The sequence below is a fragment of the Notamacropus eugenii genome, chromosome 3 (assembly GCF_028372415.1).
Source record: "Notamacropus eugenii isolate mMacEug1 chromosome 3, mMacEug1.pri_v2, whole genome shotgun sequence".
Classification (NCBI taxonomy): Eukaryota; Metazoa; Chordata; class Mammalia; order Diprotodontia; family Macropodidae; genus Notamacropus; species Notamacropus eugenii.
The window spans coordinates 17,420,271-17,446,843 of record NC_092874.1 but is presented as its reverse complement, the minus strand read 5'-3'; the positions used below and the strand labels follow the sequence as shown (position 1 = coordinate 17,446,843).

Here is a 26,573-nt window from a genome sequence, read left to right as displayed (position 1 = left end):
CCTTTCCTGCCCTCCAGCCCGTGGATAAGTAACTCTTCCTGAGACTGTACTTACTGCCTTGTTGCTGTTGGAAATGTATTTTATTTTCTTTATAAAATAATGCGCAATCTTTACAATTGATTTCCGATGGTTTGAGGCATTGCACCCCAGAAGTAATGAGCACTGATGTCAATGACATCGGACACAAATTCATTTCGGCTTTATTTCACGTCCAAAGCAATTCGCCCAAGCCTTGAACTGCTCGGGCGCCGTTATTAACTTGCGAGGGAGCTAACGCGTGGGAGCAGCCGACGGACGTGATAAGAGCCGGACTGAGCCCCACCTCAAGGCTACTGTCCCTTTTCTCCGGCTATAATTCAATTTCCAATTTTACTTTACATTGGACTCATTACTCCACGGTTTTCTTTGCTGCTTAATGGTGCCACCTAGAGGGCAGACCAGCGAGGCGCCACAAAGCTGCAGTTTCAGCCTCCGAGGCCCGGGCCGGGCGGGGTGGGAGGAAGGATGCTAAAACTCTCCTGGGGATGCCTTTCGGAAGCAGCTGCATCCCAGGCCGTCTGAAGCGGCTCTGTCTCCTGGGCACTGGGATGGCTTTGGAGAACATTGCCAGGCCTGGAGTGCTGGGACGTGTCATTTTTAAATTTAAAAAAAGCAGACAGGCTTCCTCTTTTTTTTGTGGGAGCAGGAAAAAAAAATCATCCTGCGGAGGCATTACTAAGGAAAAGGAAATGGGCATTCATCCGTGGTCCAGCGGGCATCAGTGTAGCTCACTCCTCCTTGTCACACTTCCCTCTCCAGATGCTCCATCCTTCTGCCACCTTATATTTGACATACTTCCCCTAAACCAATCTGAATCCAATTCACAGAGCCTAATATATGCCACACATTGTGCTGGACATAGAAAAACAAAATGATCCAATGAGTGTCCTGGTTTTGGAAGTCAGAAGGTCTAAGATCAAATCCTACCCCTTATAACCCGTATGATCTTCCCTTATCTGCCTCAATTTCCTCATTTATAAGATGAATGAGTTGGAATAGAGGGTCTCTGAAGTCTCTTTCAACTCTAGAACTATGAAACTATTCAAAAAAACCTGCCTGCCTTCAAGGAGCTAACACCTTTCAGGAGCTGGGGTAGGGAGCAGGGAGAACGGATACGTCAGTCAACTAATACAAATGTGATCAATCATGGGCTATAGATGCTGAGGGTACAAAGACAAAATGAAAAACAGGCAGCCTACATTCTTCTGGATGAAAGAGAGGCCTCCAAACTGTAAAAAGAGATGCAAACACATGATCATTTGGGGAGGCAGACAGGACCAACACCCAAGGGAGATGCGTCAAATTTTCCCATAAGAAGGGACCTTTGATTGGGGTTGCTGAATGACACGAGAGACCCTCAGGAATATTGAAGTGTTTTACACTTAACATTTGACAGGGACTCTAAACAAATCTAATATAAAAATCTAAATTCTCAAATTCTCCAGTGGAATAGGGATTTTAAACAATGGCTATTTCGAACAAATCTGCTTCACGAAACAAATTTACAACGTAATACTGAGAATCGGCATTTTCATAGAAAGAAACAAAAAAGTCACTCTCCACTCATCCAGGAAGCCTTTTGTCACTTCATCTGAAACCTTCCTTTGAATGCCTCTCAGGGAGGGAGGTAGGGGCACTGAGAAACGCAGGTGATGTTAGAACAGAAGACATACAAAAACAAACCACGTTGAAGTTTTGTCTTTTGCTTCACAAGTTGAAGTTGCACAGACAAAGCATATCCCCCCTTCCATGGGCCAGCCCAAAGTCTGGTTTTCCTCACTTCAATTTCATTAGGTGCATTATGCACACACAATTCTAATGGAAAGCACCGCTGGGCTGGACCAGTCTGTTCTCACATTGCCTCATGATTTCCAGTCTCTCTTGAAACTTGGCCTAATATCAGAGGCCCTTTTGGATGGGGGAGGTTAACTGCTGGATTCAGGTTGTCTAAAAAACAACAGATTGACTGTTTGCATGCAACCATGCAAGAAAGAAAGCAAACTTGGTCAGAATCACTGAAGACACTCATGATCTGTGTTCTAATGCCTTTGCTGAACACAGATTTCAGATAGGAAAGGGGAAGATGATTTCTCAGGGCCTTCTGAATCAAGCAGGTTTACTGGGAATGGTGGCCAACACTCACAAATGAGAAGATGTGACAACATGCCTTGGATTCAACAAGTAATGTTCCTAGAGCTTCAAATCTACAATCCTGTTTAACTACATAAACTGAGAGAAACGTTTAAATAGGAAAAAGCAACAGATGCCAAGGTTAGGCAAGGTTGGTGTAGATGCCAGCTCACTACTTCAGCCCTACCTCATTCCTTTTGTCACCCCTCATCAGCAAGTCACCTAACATCTCTGACTTTTAGTCTTCTTGTCTGTGAAGTAGAGGTTATAATGACTGCACCTCCCAAATGATACCAGACATTCAAATTAGGCAATGAGGTGAGACAATGGGTAGAGAGAGCATTAGAGATGGAGTCAGGAAGAGCTGAGTTCCAATCCAGTCTCAGACAGTAATTAGTAGTGTGACCCTGGGCAAGCCATTTCACTTCTGTCTGCCTCAGTTTCTTCATCCGCTAAACAGGGATAATAATAGCACCTAATTCCAAAATTATTGTGAGGACTCAAATGAGATAATATTTGCAATGCACTATGTAATCCTTAGAGTGCTATCTATAAATGGTAGCTATTAGATCATGAATGTAAAGTGCTTTGCAAAAACATGAAAGTATTGCATTAAACTAGTATTAGCATTATTAATTACTAGAAAAAAACCAGCAAGTTGCCTAAGGCCCCAGGAGTAAACTTTTTGCAAAGAACCTCGCCCCACGCTATTTCATTCTGTACCTTTTTCATCATATAAATAACAGAGTAAAATCTTTTTTACATTTAATCACTGGGAAAAAAACCTGCCATCCTACATAAGTTATGCAAGGGGGACACAAGAATTTTTACTTAAAAACCGTATGAACCCAACAACTAATCATACTAGAGAAATGTCGGAACAATGACAACCACTGCTATTTATGTAGCATTTTAAGGTCCGCCAAAATCCTCAGGGTCAGCTACTTAGTGGGCATAATTGTCCCCATTTTACAGATGAGGAAACTGAGGCTTGCAAGGTGGCTTCCCTAGTTAGGAGTGTCAGAGCAAATCTAGGTAGTGCCCTTTTTACTCTACCACAATGATTACAACAGATTTTCAAATAATGTCACTATCAGAATTTAATAACTATTCATTAAATTAATAATCTAATAATTATTTAAATACTCCTGGCTTTCATTAGGAGGTACTTGTGGTAACAGTGTTTTGTATCTTCTATAACTCTCTATGGAGACTAATTTGGCAGGGTGATGATGGAGGAGAGAAGGTCCGTGGGGAAGTCATGCCAAATTCTGAGGGGAGTTTCAGTTTCCTCAGCATCTTATGAATGCTAACGGAGGTGATGAGCCTCAAATGACAGAAAATGTGTAAAACATTGTTCAAACCATAACTTACTTATTTGTAAAAGCCAGCTATTACTACTACCACTAATAATAATAATAGACCTGTATAGCTCTGAAGTGGGCATTGTTTCAAAGATGGCTTGAATGTAGCAATGTAGTAAGAAGGAGTTTCCTCCAGGATCGAATATAACGCTAATGTTTAGGGTTAGCAGCTTGGAACACCAACATTTTTTAAAAACAGATCCAGAAGGACAGCAGATTTTACATTTTAGTGCACCTGATAATAACATATATTTGCCCCCATGGTGTTCTGTCCACAGTGGCCAGGAGAATGACTATGTTCTACTGACTTACCTAAAAGTTCCTTTTATCTCCCCATCTCCAGCTCGCTACTCAGTGTACAGAATAGGAGCTTAATTAATGTTTGTTGAACTGAAAAAAACTGAACTGAGGTTTGTAATTTCACTGATGTTGGGATGGAGAACATCTTCCCCCTTTCAGATCTGCCTATTCCTTCACTTGGGTAGATCCACTGAAGGATGGAAAGCAGGGTGTGATCCCTGACCCAAACCCCAGCCAAGGCCTCATTGGAGGACCCAAACAGACTCCTGTTGACTCCTGACTTCCATCAGACAGACTAAAGAGAAGCAGCTCCTGCCGACCCCCTATCCAGGAGGGCATATAAGCCCTAGTCAACAGCCCCGTACCCAGCCCTGACTGGGGAAAGCCAGTGATGGGTAGGTGGCTCCTGTCCAGCAGAAGAACAGGGTCTTTAAGGAAAGACCTGCAGCCATAAGGTGGCCTGAAGACTACACCTTGAGCCCCTAGGCTGAAACGGAGAAGAGGGGGAATGGGAAGTGTTCAAGAGAAACAAAACGCATCCAGAAAAATAAATACGTTATACATACAACATAAAACCCAAGTAACTTTCCTGGAGGGGGAGACAGAACACTGATGGTGGAGGGGACTCTATGTTCTTATGAAGTGCGTTAAAATGTGGAGAAGGGGGGTGGGGGAGGGGCCTTCTCTGTCAAGCAAAGGGCTACCCTAAAGGACATTGACGGTGAGGGCTTCCAGGGACTCAGCCTGGTGACTGTCTCTGACTTACTCCTCTGATCCCCTCTTTCTTCCTTCTCCCCTCATTTCTCCTCCTTCTTCTTTTCTCCCCCCAGTTTCCCTTTATTCATCTATCACTTGGGTGTGTCCTGTACTAAGGGCTGGACTCTCACCCCCAGCAGCTTGCATAAAACCTGAGTGTGACCCAGACTTGGTGGGAAACATCATTGTAATCCTGGCTACAAAATACAGCCATTTATTTTAGAAATGGCAGTATGGTCCAGTAGACAATGAGCTAGCCTCGGACATAGGAAGACCAGGGGGCTCAAGCCCTCTCTCTGACACATCCTGGCTGCTCCCCCACTCCCAAAGAGAGGCATCATAAACCTCCTTTCCGGGTACTGGGAGAAGACAGAGCAGGCTGGAGCCAGCTGGTGCCAACCCTACAACCTGGAGGGGGGGGGGGGCAGGGGGAAGGGGGAGGTGTGGTGCCTATAGCCTCTTTTCAAGGCGGCTCAGGATGGCTGCTGCCTTTCCCAAGGCCTGCAGGAGCTGGGGCCTGCTCCTCTGGCTCTGCGGAAGCACGTGACCCAGGCTGCCTGGGCGGTTTTCCATGACGAAAAGCCTCAGAAAGGAGAAAAGAAAGCCAGAGCACGCCCAAGGTGTCATGCACCTAGGCCACCACGCAGTGGCGCTCCAATACAGGGCATGAATAAGGTCCTTTTTTTACAGATTCAGAAGGAGAAATCAGTATATGAGCTGAAAAGGACCTCAAACCTAGAACCTGACAAAGGGCGGTCACATCCCACCCTGCCCGTCAGAGAGGGGAGCTGCTGTAAGTCCACCTTGCATTCCCATGACCACCCCCCCTTTGAAATGGCATCCACCACTCAACACAATCAGCATTGACGCATCTCCCAGAATGCCCCAGCAGGCTGCAAAAACAAAAACAGCCCAGGCCGTCTCGGAGCTTAAGCAGGGGAGGCAGGGAGAGGCTTGGCTCAGATCCCGCCATGACACGTGGAGCTTCTTGTTTAGCTCGAGTTGGCCTCAGTTTCCTCATCTGTAAAAAGAGATCGCTGCCCTAGATAACTTCTTGGGTCCCTTTCCGTTTTAAATCTACATGTCCCTGATTTCTAGTTCGACTCCCTGGAGACTTCAGGGGTTTCTTGGCAAAGTTCCTACTGGAGAAAGCAACATGTCCACAAGGAAATATATACATATTCTTGTGAGCCATCAGTGAGAATTTCAATTTGACTTGACAAGAAGCACCTACTATGTGCCAAGCATGGTACACTTAGAGCTGGACACACACACACACACACAGCACCCATGAGCCCTGGTCACGGGCAGCTTCAAAGGGTGCCCCACCTCTGATCTTAGCACAAAGATACAAGGGCACTCACTTTCTCAGAAACTCCTCCAGACCTTGGCGACGCTGGTCAACGTGCTGCCGATTATTGATGTTGAAAAACAGGTTTTTAGAAGGAAGTTCTGGAAGCTGTCTAATAATACAGAAAAGGGGAAGGAAAAAAAGCCCAAATGAAGCAATCTTGTAATCAAGCTGCTTTCACCCACACACAGTGAAGGAACATGAGGTGGGGCAGAGGGGAAATCACAGGTTTTCATCTTCATATGGAAAGGAATAACTGGACCTGGAGGAAAAAGAAACTAATTATTCACTGCTAGTGATAAGCAAGAATCCGGAAAAGCCCTGAGGAGTCTTTTCAAAGTTGCCAACTGAGCTGCAACATGAAAGAACAGAGTCTATGATGTGGAATTTGATTCATTATTTGGGGGGAAAATATTGAATTCGATGCAGCAATCCAGCCAACATTTCCTGAGCACCTACTATGTGCTAGGCACCTGCTAAGGGCTAGAAATACAAAGACAAATGAAAACAGTCCCTGTCTTCTTATGTCAACTGGGGAGGTGAGAGAGAGATGCAGGGATAAACCCATAAGTAAATATAATCAAACTGTAATACCAAGGTGGGGGGGGGGGAGGCTCAGGAAAAGCTTCTCTTTGGAGGGGGGACCAGGACTGGCTTCTGGAGTCCAAGAAGCAGAGGTGAGAGAGGAGGGCATTTCAGGCAGCAGGGATGACCCTGTGCAAAGGCCTGTGGAATTCTGGGAGCATCCAGTGGCCTCACCTGCCCAGAATGGTAAAGAACGTGAAATACATTGGAAACATTGCCTGAAACCGGCCTGTGAGGGGCTTTAAATGCCAAGTTGCTGAGAGTGTATCTTATCCCAGAGACGAAACAAGAGCAGCTAATGCTCACTGGGCAAGGGAGTGACCTGGTGAGAACCACACCGACACAGATGAATTCTTTAGAGAACTTACTGGAGATTGAGAGGCTGATCAGTCAATCGATCATCACTGACCAAGGCCCTTCTGGAGCAGTGTGCTGGCACAGTGGTTAAAGCACCAGGCCTAAAGTCAGGAAAACCTGAGTTCAAATCTAGCCCCAGGCACTCACTAGATTAGACTGTGACCTTGGGCAAGTCACTTCACCCTTTTGCCTCAGTTTCCTCATATGTCAAATGAGCTGGAGAAGGAAGTGACAAACAACTCCAGTATCTTTGCCAAGAAAACTTTAAATATTAGGGTCATAAAAACACGACTGAAATGAACAACAAAAAAGCCTACTATGTGCCAGGAACTGTGCCAAGGGCTGGGGATACAAAAAGAGGCCAGACAGTCCCTGCCTTTCAGGGGTTCACCATATAAGGAGGGAGACCACCTGCAAACAAACATACACAAGGCAAGCTGTTGTCTGATAAACAGGAGATAATTCACAGGGATTGGAAAAGACTAGAAATAGAGAGCCAGTGACAAGGCGATTGAGGCAGTCCAGGGGAGGGCGATCACTGGCCATGTGAGTGCAGAAGAAGGGCAAGAGGGAGGAGACCTTTAGGAAAGAGGTGCCCTGGGGTCAAGGGTTGAAATATCCAAGGCTGCCCCTTGCCCAGCTCATGCAAAGGTCCAGGTGAAAAGGGACCAGGGCCTGAACTCAGCAGGAGGGACTCGAGAGGCCAAGGTCACGCTTTCCAGATTTCTCCATAAAACCACTTACATCAGCAGCGCATTACTCTGCAGTCGCTGTCGGAGCCACACAAATTCTCGAAACCGCCTCCTGACACACGATGTTTTCATCGTAAAACACATGCTATTGGTCTAGGGAAAGGAAATGGAAAATAGTCAGCCGGGTCATCTTTAAAGGAATTCTTTTCTTCAGGTGAAACATCAACATGGAGATCAGGACTGAAAAATATGCTTAAGTCAACAAGCAGCTACCCTGGGGATACCGAGGCAAAAAGCTGCCCCTGCCCACCAGGAGCTTATATTCTAACTAGGGAGATGACATGCAAACAACTCTGCACAAACAGGATTTATACAAGATCAGCTGGAGGCTTACAACCGAGGGGAGGACAGGGAAAAGGAACAAACATTTATCAAGTGCCTACTCTGCCAGGCCCTGTGCTAAGCATGGGATATAAAGAGAGGCTCCTCACCCTAGAACCCTGCAAAGTGCTTTCCCTTAGTCTAGAATACTGTGAGGTGCTTTCCTTTTGCTGTGGAACCCTGTGGTGATGTTTTCCCTCACTCTAGAACCCTACGGTGTGCTTTCCCTTACTCTAGGACCCTGACAAGTGCTTCCCCTGCTCCAGAGTCTTGTGATTAACAATCCTTCTCAAGGACCAAAAGGGCTCTTCCCATGGCTGGCTGTGCCTCTAACGACTCAGGAGGTCAGTCATTTACCTGGCCCAGGACCAGCAACAGAGTCCAGTGGCTCGGTGACCCTCCACAGAAAGGGGAGAACTAGAAAATGCCCCCCCCCCCAATTCCAACCCCTCTCTCCCAGGTAACTGTTTTCAAATACAATTACCAAATAATTTAATTGGTGATCATTCAGAAGGAGTAGTGATGGAATGAACTTTTCCAGAATGGACAAACTTTCAGATCTCCATCCTTCTCCAAATCAGTCATGTTTCCCCCAAACTCCAACCAGTCACCTATAAACCCTTGAGCCAGACAAAAGGCAAGTTCCTTTTTTACCCCAAAAGCTTCGAGAAGTGGACAGAGTCTGACCAAGTCTAGAAGACTTTGTCTGTGTGACCCTGGGTGAGTCCCTTCCATTCGGAGTGCTCTGGACAGTTCTCCAAACTCTTCAACGCGGAAGGAGAAGGGTCCAAGCAGCACTGCTGGAGGGAGTGCCTCCCTTTGGAACCTTCCTGTTCTTCAATGAATGTTCCTTGTTGTGTTTGGTCCTTGGTTAGAGGCCTGTTCCAGCACCTGGGTTCAGAGTGGGTTTGAATCCTGAGTTTTCCTACTTATCAGTTCTGTGCCCTTGGGCAAGTCTCTTATTCTGTCTGAGTCTCAGTTATTTCATCTGGAATGAGCAGCTGGTCCCCACAACCACTAAAGGCCTCCCCAGATCTAAACTCTCTAAAGCCTGAGCCACAGGAGAGATACAAGAACGTGAAAGTGCCGTGAGAAAAATAGCTAAAGGCTAAGTTAGTTCAGAGGAAGGAGAAATGACTCCAGGTTGGGGCAATCAGCAGGAAAGGGGCAGTTAGGTGACCCAGTGGACAGAGTGCCGGGCCTGGAATTGGGAAGACCTGAATTCAGATCTTGCCTTATATGCTTACTAGCTGTGTGACCCTGGGCAAGCCTCATAACTTCTGTCTGCTTACAGTTTTCTCAACTGTAAAATGGATACAATTAATAGTAACTACTTCTTAACGTTGTGAGGATCAAATGAGAGGATTTACAAAGCACTTAGCATAGCGCCCAGTACATGATAAACACTTTTGTTGCTGTTCAGTTGTTTCAGTTGTGTCTAACTCTCCATGACCCTATTTGAGGTTTTCTTGGCAGAGATACTGGAGTAGTTTGAGAGTTCCTTCTGCAGCTCATTTTACAGATGAGGAAACCAAGACAAACAGGGTGAAGGGAAGTTACCTCACCAGGAGTTTCCTCCTCACTACTTCTCCAACAAAATAATATTCCATCTCCAGATGGAAAGTTTCGCCTTTCTTTGCATCCTGGCTTAGCACAGTGCCTCGTACGTAGTAGGTGCTTCATAAATGTTTAATGACTGACTGCTGAAACTCAGCATCCAAATAAATATAGAACACTAGACCAGTCCTCTTCTCTGTCTTTTAGGACAACCATTATGAATCAGGAAAAACCAGGGGCATGATTTCCCCTTCAAGCTCATACTTTGATCTTATTCTAGTAACATGACAAACTAGCTACTCCAGTTTTGTTGTTGGGTCTTGGGGTTTTTTTTCCCCTGTAGAGAAAATTACCCAGGCTCTGGACTAGGGTAAATTAATCCCACATGATTATTCACTCCCTATTTTCTAGTTACAAGTGTGAAATATTCTTAGGGGGAATCACACATCTATTTACCCAGGAAACTTATTTAGTGATATGTTCTATCAAAAAAAAAAAAAAAGCAAGCATTTAATGAGGAATTCCAAATTTCATCCCGTCTAGGAATGGAGAATTCCACACTCACCAGAGCATTAAAGAGAGGCAATGTGTTCTAATGGTTAGAACCCTGGAAGTGGAGTCACTCAGTCAGATGACTAGTATCTTTAAGCTCAGCATGTACCATATCCTATGCTCAGTGAAATCCAACCTTAGACACTTCTAAGCACTTGAAGGTTCAAGAAGTTCTTTCTGTGTTATTTTGTTCATTTCCCTGTGCTCTCAGATCCAACTACACTTGGTATTGTATCACCATCATCACTATTGCTTATTGTTATCATCATAGTTAATTAAATCATTATCATTATTATTTATCATCAGCATTATTACTCTAAAACTGAACTAGATTTCTAAACTAATTTTGGTAGTCAGCTTTAAAAGCTGCAGAAAAAACAAGTCTTGATGATCACAGCTAAGATGAAATGGTAATGAAAATGAACTTTTCCAAAGTCAAAACTCTTTCCATTCTTCTCCAAGTCTGCCATGGCTCCCCATCAAACATCTGTGAGCCCCCTTTCCCTTGCCCTGGTCCTTAGGGTGAATCTTCTACTCACATGGATGCAGATCTCATAGTCAATGTAGGAGTGCCAGAAGTCTTCTTTCTGAATTCGAGGATCCCGAACCCAGACACTCACAAACTCCTGGGAAGACATATCAAGCCAAGGGATTTGTTTTAGAATAAAAGGGGACCTTGAAAGCTTAGAGAATGACTGATTTGGGTAAACAAGATGGGACACAGTGTTCCAACCCTCTAGAAGGAGAAGTAAGGAGATGTGACTCATCGACCCAAAAAAGGTCTGGGAAAATTCCTTCCCACAGAATCAGGAATAATTTTTAGAATAAGATATAATTTTTAGAATAATTAGAATAGAATATTTTGAGAATATTCTAATAAAATTATTAGAATAATTTTAGAGTAATTCTAAATTATTTTAAAATAAGGAATTTCAGAATAATAAGAGATTTTAGTTTGGAAATATTTGTGATTTCTCCCCAAAATTTGATTCATTTCAACAAACATTTAAACAGTCATACTGGGTTCATTAACATATAAGAAATAATTTCACTACCTCACTACCCTCCCACTCCCCCACAATAGAATGGACATTTCTTGAGGACAGGATTTGATCCACTTTTGTCCCTGTGTGCTCAGCATCTAGCACAATGTTGGATACATAGCAGATATTTAATAAATGTCTGCTGAATTAGATTGGGTTGTAACACTCTCATGACAAGGGAAAGAGATGAAATCCCAGAGGGCAACAGGGAAGCAGCTCCCTCCTCTCCCACCCTCTCCCTACCCTCCCAACCAGGTTCCCAGATCTGCCTTTCCTTTGGATGGATAACCTTACTCTGGTGTGACCCCCTTCTCCAAAGCAGGAGTTTCCTCTCATGACTCTCAGTAAAGCATTTTTGCACAAACACACGCCGATGTCTGTACTTTTACTTTTAAATTACACAGTATAATAACACACTATTATTTGTGTACGCTTAAAAAAATACAAAAGTAGACACTTCAAAACTGTGAGATAAAAATGATCTAATACTTTATTCTGGAGGTAACAGGGTGCCACAGGAGTTTACTGGGTAGGAGAATGGCCTGCTCTTTTGGAGGATCACTTGGGCAGAGGAGGGGGAGGGGGTAGAGTAGTAAGGAGAGACTAAGAGCAGGGAGGCCAGTTCTTATCTTTCTGTTCCCAGCATTTAGCAGTGCCTGGCACATAGTAGGCCCTGGGAGATCATCCCATGAAGAAAGAAGCCATTCTCAGAGACAGATGAGAACCCTGGGCCCAGGGGAAGGTCCCTGTCTTTTCTATAGAGACAGGAAGACTGACAGTGACTGAGTAGGTGATGGGGCTCAAACATCCCCCTCCACCTCTTTCCTCCTTTCCAACAATGGATCCAGTCAGGACCCTTCTAAGCTTTTTGTCAAGCTGGGTGAGGGGATGGGAAAATGGCCTAAATCAACCTCAGTTCACAGATATTAAGGTGAATACCTGTCAAGTTCTGCTCTTGGATTCAACAAATCAATGGCATGAGAACAGGAGTGAAGAGGCATGGGAGGTACCCGGGCCACCCTGAGAGCTCAGGCATCCTCCCTCACATTCTCCAACAGTCCTGTAATTCTACAATTCAACTTGGGAAAGGAAAAAATAACTGGGGCTTTTCCCTTCTTTCACCAGCTTGTGAAATACACAAGCTGGGCCCTGGCCATGGGGTCTGTGGTTAGTCACTGGTTAGGCATATGAGGAAGTAGGTGATGACCCATGAGTCAGGCAAGAGGAAAAGGCCAGGAGGAAGGCTCAAATGTCCAAGCTAGTGTGTCCCCCATTCCCCCAATAATCCAATCCAATCAACGTTTATTTAAAGTGCTTCCTATGGGCCAGGCAGGGTGCTACGCTTGAAGAACACAATTAATAAAAAGGAAGTCAGTTCCTGGCCTCAAAAAGCTTAAAATCCAATGGGGGAAACTGAGGCAGGAAAGCAGGCGGCATAAAGATTGGACTTGTGATTTCATGGATACAGGGAACTCCCTCTACCTTCTAGAGCATGAGAGATTTGTCGAGGGTCACCCAGCCAGGCACACAGCCTATATTTATAATAATGAAAGCAATATTAACCACCCTGCAACCACCAGAAAAAAGAGGTCGAAGATTTTCAGAAATTTTAAGACACAAGAACACAATGACTGAACTGGAGTTGCAAGGAATCTTGAAAAGTGGGGAGAATCAAGTCTGGGGGGGAACTAAAAATGTAATACTTCTTCAAAAATCATAATAAAAAGTAGGTTTTTATTGTAATCTAGGTTTTTATCTAAATCACTATGTGTAGTTTGCCATAATAATACCCTGCCTGAGTATTTTCGTATTGTATTGTGGTTTTTTTTGGAGGGGGGAAGGCAAGACAATTGGAGTTAAGTGACTTGCCCAAGGTCACACAGCTAGTAAATGTTAAATGTCTGAGGCCGAATTTGAACTCAGGCCCTCCTGACTCCAGGACTGGCACTCTATTCACTGCACCAACTAGCTGCCCCTGGATTCATATAAAGAAATAGTTTATTCACAGAAAAATTACAAATTAGCTTTTAAATAATTTCATTTGTCCTACAAAGGCACCAATGGCCAGTTATTGAGTTCACAAAAAAAAAATCACCTAGATTTCTCTCCCTCCCCCCACCCCTATTTATGAGAAAAAGGCAAAAACTTGAGAGAAAGCTTAGGACAGAGGCTTAATTTCCCCCACTGTGTCAATATGAAAGAGAAAGTTTTCATTTCCAGAAATGAAACTGAGAAGGGGATGGGGAAAAAAATCAATGCGTTACCTACAAGTTAAATAAGTATACAGTCTCCTGTCATGACTGCAGTTTCTGCTTCCCTGGGTAGGTCAATTAACTTCTAACTCAGTTTCCTCAACTGTAAAATGGGGATAATAACAGTACCTACCTCTCAAGGTGAATGTAAGGATCAAATGAAGTCTTAATTATAAAGTGCCTGACCCCATGCCTGACACATAGTAGGTTAGCTATTAGGTGGAATGAGACACATTTTTGGACATGGACGAGAGGGGAACTGATTTTGTTTGGCTGTGCAGACTGATTATAAGGGTTTTGCTTTTCTCCCGTTCCCTCTCCCCCAGTGCAGTGGTGGAAGAGAAAAATATATATAATTTAAAAAATAATAAAAATAAATTTAATTTTAAAATAAAATATGCCAGCTCCCTACCCCCATCTCCAGGTCTCCATCATGTTTCTCAGAAACTGTTTTTTTATGCAATAGAATAGTATTATACATAAGAAATGATGAAGATGAAGACGGAAAATTAGTCAAACTTTGGAAATATTATATGAATTAATGATACACAGAGAAGTAAGCAGAGCCAGGAGGGCAGTTTATACCATCACCCCTAACAATACTAAAGGAAAACAAGAGAGAAAGACTTCAGAGCACTGGGGGTGCAGAGCAAAAGTGACGGTTTTTTAAGTGAGCCTCAGCAGAGGCTCTCATTTTCAGGTCATTTTCTAGAGTAGATGAGTGCCACCCCCTGGGCTAATAACTAACCACCCTTTCAGTGGTTCTGCCCACTTCTCCTGGGCCTCCCCATGGCCCATAACTTTCCCAGAGTCCACTAACTGTCTGTGACTGCCCACACAGTACTACCAGCACAGTGCTTTCCATCAGCACAAAGAGAAGGTTAAAGTGCACACCTTGACAAGGTCAGAAGGCTGTCCTCACTTAAGGGGGCTCACGAAGCCACTGAGGCAGGCTCTATCTTATTGCTTTGGCCTTAATCCCCAGAGAAGAGGTTGTCTGGGACTTCCCCAGGGGCAAGGTCTTCCACCGAGTAAATATGCCAGTTTTACCCATCAGACACTGAAAATCATTTGGGGGATGTGCATATTCCCCACCAATGTCCCCAGAAAGAGAAGGACCAACACCAATGGATCGCCTTTTCTCTGGCCTCATCCCCTTTGACCTTCTCAGCACTTGACCCTGCCAACCACCTTAGGTTTCTCAAGTGATTTTCTTCTGTGGTCTATAAGACAACTCCTGGTTCTTCCAATTTCCGATCCTCCTTTTTGGTTTCTTTCACTAGCTCCCAGAGATCTCAAGCTCAATATATTCAATATGTGTAAGGTCAAATTTGAATTCAGGTCTTCCTGACTCCAGGTACAATGCATTATTCACTTCAGTCTGGAAGGATAAGACGTTCTTTGGAAGACATGCCTCAGTCTCCTCAACTATAAAATGAGGTGGTTGGAGCTGATGCCATTTTGGTCCCTCTAGGCTTTAAATCTAGACTTTTATGACCCTGACTGTATCAAATCTCCTAACTTCTTCCTAGAGAAGCATGCCCCCATTTCCTGGGAAAACTTCAGATGACTGAGTCTGGACCATCCTCCAACTTGGAGGCCCTTCAGGAATGCCTGATGAGCCAATCTGGGGCTAGATCCAAGTTTGTCTCTTTTGCAGAAATCTCAACTTTTGCAAAGTTGTCTGCAAAGATAATGTAAACCAGACACAGTGTGGTCTGGGAGAAGTAAAGCTGACAAGGAAACCCTGAATTCAAGGTGCTGCCAGACACACGCAGGCAGGTTGTGTGGCCCAGGGCAAGTCATATTTCTTTTTGGAGAGGGCCTGGAGGGATGCAAGTCATATTTCCAACATCCTGGTGCCCCAGGCCAGTGGATGGAGCACCAGCCTTGGAATCTGGGAGATCTGAGTCCACATCCAGCCTCAGGCACTTACTAGCTGTGGGGTCCTGGGCAAGTCACTTAACCCTGTTTGCCTCATCCTAAAAAGAGCTAGAGAAGGAAAGGGCAAACCATTCCAGTATCTTTGCCAAGAAAACCTCAAATAGGGTCATGAAGAGTCAAACACAACTGAAAAAAACAACTCCACAACAATAATTAACTTGCTCCGGTAGAGGGAGTTCCCTACACCAAGGAAATCTCAGGTCCAAGCTCTGTTCCCTGGTACAAATATATACAAAATACTCAAGATTAAGCTCTTTAACTCCTTGAGAATCATCGCTTTTTATACCAATAACAAAGATAATTTGTTAGAGTCACACATTATATGCCTGCAAAGGATCAAAGGTCATTCATTTTCCAGTCTTCCCCTTCCCACCCTCCCCCCAAATAGTCCAAAGTAGACACCAGCAAGAAACCCATTCTAGTCATCCCATTCATTCATTTAGCAATAAATTATTTAGCTCTACTATGTGTCGGGCCTGATGTACAAAGACAAAAATGAGGCGATGACTAGCCTCAGGAGCTGACATGAGGGGGCACACGCAGAAGTTAACAGAAAACCTATAAGAGTAATCTCCTGGAGAGAAGGGACAAGCAACTGGGGGAGGAGGAGGATTGGCTTGGGCTTCCTGGAGGAGGTGGCCCTTGAGCTTAGCCTTGAAGGCAGAAGTGAGAAGGGAATCTGAGGCAAAGGGAGAGGCCTGGCAGAGGACAGAGATGGCTACTTAATGTTATGTACAGCTTACAGCCAACTTTGGCAGGAAGACGGAGCACAGTACTAAGGAATGATTCCAGAGAGGTGGGCTAGACTGGGGCTGGCACGTTCACATCCTGCTGTTACTCAGCAGGAACTCAGCAGGTACCTGAGGGCGCCCTCCCTCCCTTTTTTAGTTTTTTGTGTGCATCTCTTCCTTTACAATGAAAGCTTCTGGCAGGCAGGGCCAATCTCTCTCTCTCTCTCTCTCTCTCTCTCTCTCTCTCTCTCTCTCTCTCTCCCCTCCCCCATCTCCATCTCCCTCTCCCTCTCCCTCACTCTGTCTCTGTCTGTCTCTCTCCTCTTGCTCTCTCTTTCTCTCTGTCTGTCTCTTCTCTCTCTTCATCATCTTTCTCTCTGTCTCAATCTCTCTCCTCTCTCTTTCTCTCTGTCTCTGCCTCTCTCTCTCCTCTCTCTTTCTCTCTGTCTCTGCCTCTCTCTCTCCTCTCTCCTTTTCTTTCTCTCTCCTCTCTTTCTCTCTGTCTCTATCTCTCTCCTCTCTCTCTCTCTCCTTTCTCTGTCTCTCTGTCTTTTTGTCTCTGTCTCTGTCTCTCTGCCTCGCTCCCTATCTCTGTCTCTGTCTCCCTCTCTCTGCCTCTGTCTCTCTCTGTCTCTCTCTCTCTCTCTGTCTCCCTCTCCCCCTCTCTCTCTCTCCTTTCTTTGTATCCTCAGTATTTAATACAGACCCTGGCACACAGTAGGCTCTTAATAAACATTTATTGTCTGCGCTCCAGAAAGGCTTTCAGGGCCAAGCAGAGAAGTTTCGGTTTCACTCTGGAGATGAGATGCACTCACTGGAACTTCTCCAAAGAGGGGGCTGATGAAATCCACCAGACCTGTGTTTACCGTGGCTTCTTCATTAGATCCATTCACTTTTCAAAAGAAAGCTGATTCACTCTCCGCAGCCCAGAACCCTCTCTGCGACATTCTCTGCTGCAGGATCACGTGGATTTCTTGGTGAAATGGCCCGAGCAGCTGATGCACTACATCAGTTTAACAATCTTATTAAACATTTTAATGACTTCTCAGCCTAACGAGAAATCAAAGACAAAAGAAGAAGGCATGGGATGACTAGAATTAATCCTTTCCCTCCTGCCCTCCCAAAGACAGGCATGGGAGTAGGAAGGGAATGCTGCATAAGGGAGGGCAGGACTTGAAATCAGGAGCCCTCCAAAGTCACTAGGCAGCCAGCTGCAATTCCCTCATGCATTAAACAGAGGGAACATATGTCTACCACCAACTTCACTGAGCTAAGAGGCTAAAATGAGATCAACCATTCAATCAACAAACACTCCTACGTGCCAAGCACTGGGTTGGGAGTTGGGGCCTTCAGGGATCTTGTGTGCTTTCAGATAATGGAAGTTTGGTGCTTTCTAAACTAAAAGTCATGATGTCAGTACTCCATGATATTTCAATCACCTTCTGACTTTTCCTATTCAGACCTTTACTTAACTTTGTCTTGTCTCCTCTGCATACCGATGCTTCAATAAAGACCTCATCTATGTGACTACTCTCCTTAAAATGGATCAGAATCCATCCATGTTCTAAGCTGTGGGATTCTCATCCATGCATCCATAGGGGCCCACCAATGTACTGGGAGCCCCCACCCCTGCTCTCAACACCACTGGAGTCCCTAGATATGACATCCTAACTGAATATCCCACAGCTATCTCAAACTGATTTCCAAAACAGAACTCATTCCCTTTCCCCCAAAAAATTTCTCTTTCCAAACTTCCTGTTAACACTGAAGGCAACTTCATCCTCTCAGTCATCTCAGTCTAGAATCCCAGTGTCCTCCTGGACTTCTCACTCTCTCTACCCGGCAGCTGCCAAATCTTGTCTTTTCTACCTTCATGACATCTCTGATATACATCCCTTCTCTCCACTCCTGCAGTTGCCAGCCCAGTGATCACCTCATCGCCTTATGTCTCATCATTCCAGTTCATCCTACACTCAGTCGCCAAGGTTGGGGTCCTTAAGAGCACTTTACAACTTCTTTTTTTTTTTCTACTCTCACAGAACTCTATTCACAGTTGTAAAGGGAGGAGCAGGACAGAAGAAATAGGAAACCATGATTCATCCATTTCCCCTGCAGGCATCTACAGAGCCAGGATCACTCTGTCCTGGAATATCTGTGGGTCTCTTCCTTAGATCATTGTGTTCTGGGTAGTCCACTGGAGTGACTGGGTAATTCATGGGAATGGGTGCTTGCCAATTTTGTCATTGCTTCTTCGATTCTATGGGATGGGTTTTTCATACAGGGTCCACCAATATGACTAACTCCCAACATGCAATACTGATGCCAGCGACCATCTGGAAGATGACACCCAGGCTGGGGGCATAGCCAAGCTTCAGGGACCACCATGCTGTCTAGTACACGTAGCAGCCCACCCTCACTATCCCTGCTCCTGATAAGAGGCAGAAGCTCAGGCAACCCCCCCATTAACGGGTTCTTGCCTGGATTTGGGCTGGGGCTGGGGCTAGTGATGCAGGGGGAGATGAAGATGGGCTAGCACTCATTATTAGGTAGGAAGAAGCAGAGAGTCATTTTACAATTTCTTAAAGATGACATCCCATTCTCCCCCTTCTGTACAAATCCTGCCCAAGGGATGTAAAGAACCAACCTTTGGATTGTCTGGCCAATGACATATCATAGACTAGAACAAGGGTTCTTCATCCACTTGGTTTTCCTGTGTGGATGGTAAAAAACTTTTCCCTGGACCAACAGGTTAACAGATCGAGAGCTCAAAGGAGCCTTGGGGGACACCTAGACCAGTTAATTCCCTTATTCTACAGATGATGAAGCTCGGTAAGTCACACACAGATATTAAGAGACAGAGGCAGGATTCAATCCCAAGTCCTCTTATGTCAAGCCCAGAATCCATTCCACCGCACTTTTATTTTTGACTAATTATGAATCTAATTTAAAAGGCTGTGCAGCAGTATTTCTGGAATTAGATGTTGAAACTGGAGGATCCCAGTTGCTAAGAAAAGCTTGACTAGAGGCTGTAAGATATTCTGGATGTTGTCCCAGGATGACGTTTTATGGAACTATCTCTACCTCACTGCCAGTGAACAAGTGCATCTTCACAGGAACCTTTTTCTGATCCATCCTTCCCCAAGGTGAGAAAAAGAAATGACAGAATGGAGAAGAAGGTGAGTTTTTACCCCTGCACCAAATGTTTTCTTATTTAAAAGACTTCTTCATGCTGTGATTCTCATCAGACAATTTCTGGCAAATTTGATTTAATAAGCATCGATGAAGCCAGGCACTACAAACACAAGGAAAAAAGGAAGCAAGTCCTGTCCTTGTGTTAATGACATTCCTCTGAAGTCTGACAGCATGACCCAAGAGGTACATAAATACAGTCATGTTAAGCTATTAAAGCTTCACTTCACTAAGACCCTGTATAGAAAGAAAAAGTCATTTGGGGGATGGGGAGCACTAACCACTGGAGCATCAGGAAACATCTTGAGGGAGACAGATCTTGGGATGAGACCTGAAGGGACGGAGGGTTTAGGAGGGTCAGACAAGGCACATTCCAGGCATGGGGCAGTCTGGGCAAAGGCATACAGAATGATGGATTAGTAGAGTTTTGTCTGGAGTCTCTCAATCAATTAGCAAACATTTATGAAGCACCTACGAGGTGCCAGACACTGTGAAACTCTGGGGATCCAAATTAAACAGTCCCTGCCTTCCAGGAGTTTACACAGTACTGGGGAGGTTGTAGGATTTACATCTGGAAGGGACTTTAGGGTCCTTTAGAGAATCTGGGAATTAGGTGGAACCTCAAAACCCAACTGTACCTGACCAGGAATTCCCTCCCACCACATCCCCGACAAATGGTCATTCAATGTCCACAAAGCTGCCAAATGAGATCATCTAATCCCATTGCTTCATTTTATAAATGGGGAAACTGAGGCAAGCCCAGTGAGATCAAGGGATTTGTTTGAGGCCAGACAGTAAGGAAGCAACTGAGCCAAAATTCAAACCCAAGTCTCTGCCCCATACTCCAGGCTTCTCCTACCATAGCATGGCCTTTTATCTGGTTCTTCTTAAAGAATCATGGCTGCATGTTCTCAATGCCTCCAACCTGTCACCTTTGCAATAAAACACAGTTTTTGTGGCCCTGAAACTAGGAGTTCTGGTGCCTAGGGCCAATTTGGATAGAAGCTGGAGCCATAGAGAGCAGACTAATCCCAGATGCTCCCTCTAGGAGAGAGGATGGTCAGTTCTCAGAGAACGCAGCTCATGGGTGGCTACTGGGGATGGCTACTGGGAATGGGGGGAGCTCAAGCCTGGGTTAATGGCACCAGGGTGACAGGACCCTAACAGATAAGACCTTAGCGGTGACATTCCACTACCTGCACTGCTGATCAGCATAGGAGCGAAAACATTTCTCCATCCTTGGGCAGAGGCCATGCCAGTACCATAGCCAGGCTCTCTCATGAGATAGTGGCTAGAGGGCTGGATTTGGAGTCAGAAAGACAAAAATTCAAATCTCACCCCAAACATTTATTCTCTGTGACCCTATGCAAATCAATTAAACTCATCCTCAGTTTTCTCATCCATAAAATGGGTATAATAACAGTATTTAAGCATTAACCTATGTAAAACACTCTGCAAGGCTTAAAATGCTATACAAATGCCAGCTCTGTTGGAAAAAAAAAGACTTATTTCCTGAGATTGTCATAAGGGTGAGCACAAGAGCAGTTAGAGGGACAGGAGAGTCGCTTTCCTAGACATGACAAAGGTCTAGACAAGATTCACATCTTTGACCAGACAGGCAGAAATTGGTTTTGTTTCATCCTCACTCCCTCCTCTCCCTTTTATTCTGCATTTTTAATCTACTCTATCTTCCCATGACAAGGCTATCTCAAATGAGCTTCTCCCACTCCTGAATATCAAGGACCCTGTTCCTTTCACTCCCAAATAGAATTCTGCCTCCAAAACAGAATCTAGCTCTTATAGTAAGCTCAGGTTTTCCTTCCACAGGAGGAAACAGAAGATGCACTGGGCCCAATAGGTGTCCTTTATTGGTCAGTAAGTAGGAACTTAAATTTGCCACTGAGAGAAATTCTGCATTGGTTCCCTTTGACCAGTTGAATTTAGGGAAGGAAACAGATTCAGAGCCATATGGGACAGGAGGGAAGTAGGGAGAGACTGTGGAACTGAAACCCTAAGCTACCAACACAAGGAAGCACAGAAATGACAGGCTGCCAAAAAGCAGTAACTACTCAAGATTCATTGTTTTTAAATGCTCCATTGTCAATCTTGGATTTTATGCCTTTTTATGTCTCCATCTGCCTCCCCTGATTGAAGCCTCCCCTCTTTTAGTGAAGCCAAGCAGTACAGTGTCTGGGTCACCTCATGGATACTGTATTCCACTTCCCTAGCTCCCCACCTTGAGGTGGAGGAGACAAGCTCACTACCTTTCTTATCAGATTTCCAGGACCAAGGTCAGTAGAGCTGTTTTTGCTCAATGGCAGTCATTGTATTCCTTATTTCCCTAGCTCTGCTTTCTTCATTCTCCATTACTCAATGCAAGTTTTCCCACGGTTCTCTGAATTCTTCTTCTTCCTCTTTTTGTCTAGGCCTGAGATTTCTTTAGTGTAGGGAACTCCAGGTGAAGAAATTCCCTTTACCAATGCAGAGTTGTACCTGCTCTGAAATGTAAAAGTCTAGAAAGCTGCCTAGGTCCCTAAGGGGCTACACAGCCTGGCATACAGTAAGCACTTAATAAAAAATTTAATAACAATTATATTGTTTATTTATGATTATTGTTATTAATAATAAAATGTTTGTTGACTCTATGACTCTATAACTTGAATCCAGAGCTTCCTGACCCTGAGGCCAACTCTCCATGCTCTACTCTGTGCTGGCCCCTCATCCTTTTTTATAACAAAGTAATTTTCATAGAATTCAGTCAGCCAACAAGCACTACTTAACAAACATTAAATACTTACTATGTGCCACTGCTAGAGACAGAAACAATACAAGTCTCCTACAGATAGAAGGGAGGATCCCAGAGAGCATCCTGGCCAGTCACTTCATTTTACAGATAGAGAAACTGAGCCCTGTAGAGGTTGTGCCTTGCCAAGGTCACACAAGTAAGCAAGCAGCAAAGCAAGGATTCGAACCCACATCATCTCCCTTCAAATCCAGTGCCCTTCTTCTGCACCGCTGGGATCCCTCATCACGTCCATCAAGTCAAGCACCTATTACATGCCCCTTTTATTCTGCAGGAAATACCGGTACCCATTCTCTCCACCCAGCATTTTCTGGCCAGTTTTTCTCCCTCCCTCATCTGTTTTGGGGCTCCTGCTCTTCTCTGCAAGGGGTTACCCCTTCCCCCAGTGTAAAGGCACTAAGCCAGGTACAGGCTCAACCACACCTAAGTCCCCAGGCAACAATTGTGTTTGCAGTTGGGTTTTGTTTTTTTCTGAAACCACAAAGTTCACCACAATGAATATTTCATTATAGATGGAACCTTCCTTTCTATCATTTTCCTCCTTGGGGAATACATTCATTAGGGAACTCTATGGGGCAAAAAGTATGAACATTTTAATGACTTTTCTTATATAATTAAGATTCATTTTAAAGGTGCTTAGAAATAGTTATTAAGAAGGAAGTTCACCAAAATAGGCAAAAGAAATGGCTGTCTAATGCAATAAAATGCTTCAGGCACATGTGATTTCCACAGAGGGGTGCTCTCCCTTCTCACCTCGGCCCATTGGAATCCTTTCTAGGCTCAGCTCAAATGAATAATGAATCCATAAATATTATTAAACACCTACTATGTGTTAGGAGCTTTGCCAAGTGCTAGGCATACAAAAACAGGCAAAACACAGCCCCTGCCCTCAAGGAGCTCACCTTCTAAAGGGGGAGGCTTGAAAATAAAGCAAGCTGTTCTCCAAGAGGCTCTCCACAGTCCCCTCCAGAGACCAGGGGCTTTCCCCCAATATACTTGGGGAAAACACCTATAATAAGTGAAAGTTGTCACTGTGGTCTTTGTATTTCCAGCACCTGGCACATGCTTAATAACACTTCCTGACTGATATAATTGGACAGAGGCGGGAGATGGACCCAGGAGGGGAGGGGAGGTCCAGCTGGATTGCTTTGGGGAAGCTGCCACCTTTTAATGACCCCAAGTTCTCCCTGGGACACAGGCCCATCTTTTTACATACCAATCTTCTTTATGGCTATGACCAGGAGAAATGGAATCCCAAAGAATTAAAGTTGAGGTTCACCCCAAAAAAACCAAAAACAATGGAGAAGAGCATGACGACCACCCTGAAATGCATGATAGTTAAGGAAGCTTCTTGAGGTCGGGGGCTGTCTTTTGCCTCTTTTTGTATTCCTTGGCAAAGCGCCTAGCACACAGTAGGAGCTTAATAAATGTTTACTGAATAAATGAATGAATGAATGAGAAGAGGGGCAAAGAATGCCATTGAAGGAATGAATGAGGGAAGCAAAGAAAATAGACTAACCAGGTAGAGAGAAGGAGGGAGAGAGGGAGAACTGATGGCCAGTTCATGTGTTCCGCCTGCATCCACCATATCTGCAGAACAACAGGAAGGCTCCCAGCACTTTGGTGGGACCCGCTAACATTCAGGGTAGTCCAGGGACAGTATAACTGGAAAGAAAACACATGCCCAAGAACTAGAGGATGGCTAACCAAGCTCTAAGAAATATGCCTGAGCTGTAAGAAATGATTACTAAGACGCATAAGAAGATTTATACGAACTAATGCGGGGGGCAGGGGGGAGGAAAAAGACATACTACCCACAACAATGGAAACAGAAAGAACCACCCCACCTCAAAACTGAAACTGACGCTATGAAATTTCAATGACCAAATGTGACATCGTTGATCCTGGACCAGAGCTGCAGCCAGGGGACGGTGATGGGCAGACAATGAGACCACGCACCCACTGGAGTCCTGGGGCTTTTGCTGACCCTTGTTAAGCTCCTAATTTAAAAACTCTAGGAACAAACCAAAATGCCCCTCTCGATGATCCTGATATTCTTCCAAGTCTGGTACTTTTCTGTGAAATGCTGGGTTGGAGCTGGCTTTATTTTTCTACCTAGGTAAAGTCTATCCGCTAAACAAACAAATTCTCAAATGGGAAAAATGATTTGGTAATGAGGATGGGAAAAAGGGCAGAAACTGTGGGAATGAAGCACAGAGGATGGAAGAACTCTGCTCATTGCCCTTTAGGATCCTCAGTATCATGAGGCATTGGATGGAAGGAAAGGAAACCTTGTGTCTTGGAAAGCTCCTACGTGGTTTCCTTACTCAGAGGTTCCAGGCTGGCTGTCTGCCAGGAAGCACCACCTAACAGGCCCTCACATTTGCTTCATGTTGGCACAAAATTACACAATCTTAGAGGGCATCAAGGCCAATCCAGAACTGAACAGGAGCCCAGTCCCACCCCCTCTACAACCTCCTCTTTGCTTGAAGACCTCCAGGGACAAGGAACTCACTACCTGTCCTAGTTAATTAGAAAACTCAAAATGTTAGGAAGTTTTCCCTTCAATTGGGCCAAACGTTGCCTTTCTGTAATTTCCACCCACTGCTCTCAGTTCTGCCTTGTGGGATTCAACAGAACACTACTGATCTGCTTCCACATGATGGCCCTTCAGATACTCCTCAAAAGCTTTCATGCCCCCGTTTATTACATTTCCTCTTCTGCCCAAATTCTAGATTGTCAGTCCAATCAGGACTAAAATATGATGCTTAAGAATCACAAATAGTCCCGGGGACAGCAGCCTTCACTAAGTCTTGCCCACCACTTGGAAACCTCTGTTGCCCCAGATTCCATGCCTCTTCCTTCCTCCCTTAGCCTGCTTGTCTTCCCCCAAACTGAGCCTGCATTCAGATTCACATGGAAAGGATCCAGCTAAATTTAGACTAAAGTGTGAATGATGGTGAATGCCTCAATGCATACCTCACTTTATCCCAATGCAGAAACCACCTTATCCCCAAAGTAATCGATGTATTCATGGTGACACTTAGACATCAATTACTGATGAAGGCATAGTATTTAAGGCAAAACTATTCTCTTCATTTCTCCCTCCCACCCATAGCTCCCCAGAGTGCTGTAGTCCTCTTTTCTGATCAGCAATGTTTGTGGCAGCCAGGTGGCCCAGTGGCCTGGAGTCAGGAAACCCTGAGTTCAAATCCAGCCTCAGATACTTCCTAGCATGTGACCTTGGGCAAGACAGTTAACCTCTGCCTGCCTCGGTTTCCTCCTCTGTAAAATATGGATAATAATAGCAACTACCTCTCAGGGTTATTGTGAAGGTCAAATGACATAGTACTCGTAAAACTCCTAGAACAGTGTCTGGCACATAGTAGGTGCTTTAGCAATGTTAGCTACTATCATTATCATAGTAGAGGGAGCCTCCTTATCAAGGAAATCACAGAAAAAATAATACAATAACTAAAGCCCTGAAAAGAATAAGTAGATAAAGCAATTGTCCTGGAGAAACAACTGAGTCTAACGCCTTCTTCATAGCAGCCCCCAGGCTCCTGAGAAAAACAGAGAAGCTCAAGCTGCTCCTCCCCAACCCTGGGTCATAGATTAGAACTCCCCTTCTGCACAAAAGCCTCCATCAAAGCTTCTCTGCCACCCAGATACCTGCTCCGCCCCTCTTCAGATTCTTGGCTGCATCTCTATCACTGGGAGTGTAGATTCAGTCTGGTGCTATGAATCATCTTTATTAAAATATGTGCCCATAATATTTTAATTGTAAATTAAAGCTTCACGCCTGGATGAGGCTGAATGCATTCTCATCTGACTGGGGCCCTCAGCCAAGGCCCATTAATGGGAGGCTCATCACCCCCACACCGTTGTTCTCGGTGGGAGGGGAGGAGAACCAATCTTGGGGGGGGAGGGGCTCTGGCCTATCCTTTCACTCCTCTCCCTAGATTTATTAAGGCAATAAAGTTGTTTTACCAAGGCAAGCTGCAGCGGGTCCCCTGCACCCATCCTCCATAGAGGAAATGAAAGGGCTAAATTTCCAGCCTGGTACTGCCCAGTGGATGACCCAAGGGTCTTCCTCCCAGGGCACCAGGACCCTGGAGAGAAGAGCGGGCTAACTTCAGCCTGAATGGAGGAGAGGGGGAGAATACAGAAATGCTTTAGGCCAAGCCGCCTCCAGCCTGCAGCCCATTCTCCAGCAGACACAACAGCTCCCACCCAGACCTTGCTCGCCCCGCCAGCATCTGGACTGAAATGGAGGCATGGGCCAGTAGGTGGGAAAAATCTCTCTCCTATTTTAGGCTCTAAGAAAACTTCGCAAATGGTGAGGTGACTCCCCATTGCAGCTGCTCTCTGGGGACTTCACCCATACACGCAAATTGGTATTAAGAATGGAAGATGTAATTTGGAGAAGTAGACATTTAAGAGGATTTAAAACCAGCAAGGAGGGGGCTCTTGGCAGTTTTTATGGGGAAGCAGCACCAAAGAGCTGCATTATGGGAAGCCAGAAGTGTTTAGTTACCACGAGGTTC

The 26,573-nt window shown here is 44.9% G+C and overlaps 1 protein-coding gene across 9 annotated transcripts in view; it reads right to left on the bottom strand.

The window, feature by feature from the left end:
* Positions 1 to 26,573, bottom strand: part of SNX10 (sorting nexin 10) — a 62,594-nt gene that overhangs the window by 5,052 nt on the left and 30,969 nt on the right. For 8 of the 9 annotated variants that reach the window (XM_072650977.1, XM_072650975.1, XM_072650976.1 and 5 more), the window contains 3 exons: positions 10,604 to 10,690; positions 7,627 to 7,727; positions 5,954 to 6,052 (listed from right to left, as the gene is read on the bottom strand). In XM_072650977.1, the coding sequence (XP_072507078.1) occupies positions 5,954 to 6,052; positions 7,627 to 7,727; positions 10,604 to 10,690 (287 nt within the window). Of the gene's footprint in view, positions 1 to 5,953; positions 6,053 to 7,626; positions 7,728 to 10,603; positions 10,691 to 22,516; positions 22,994 to 26,573 lie in introns of those variants that run through there. The other variant, XM_072650984.1, reaches the window with a different exon arrangement.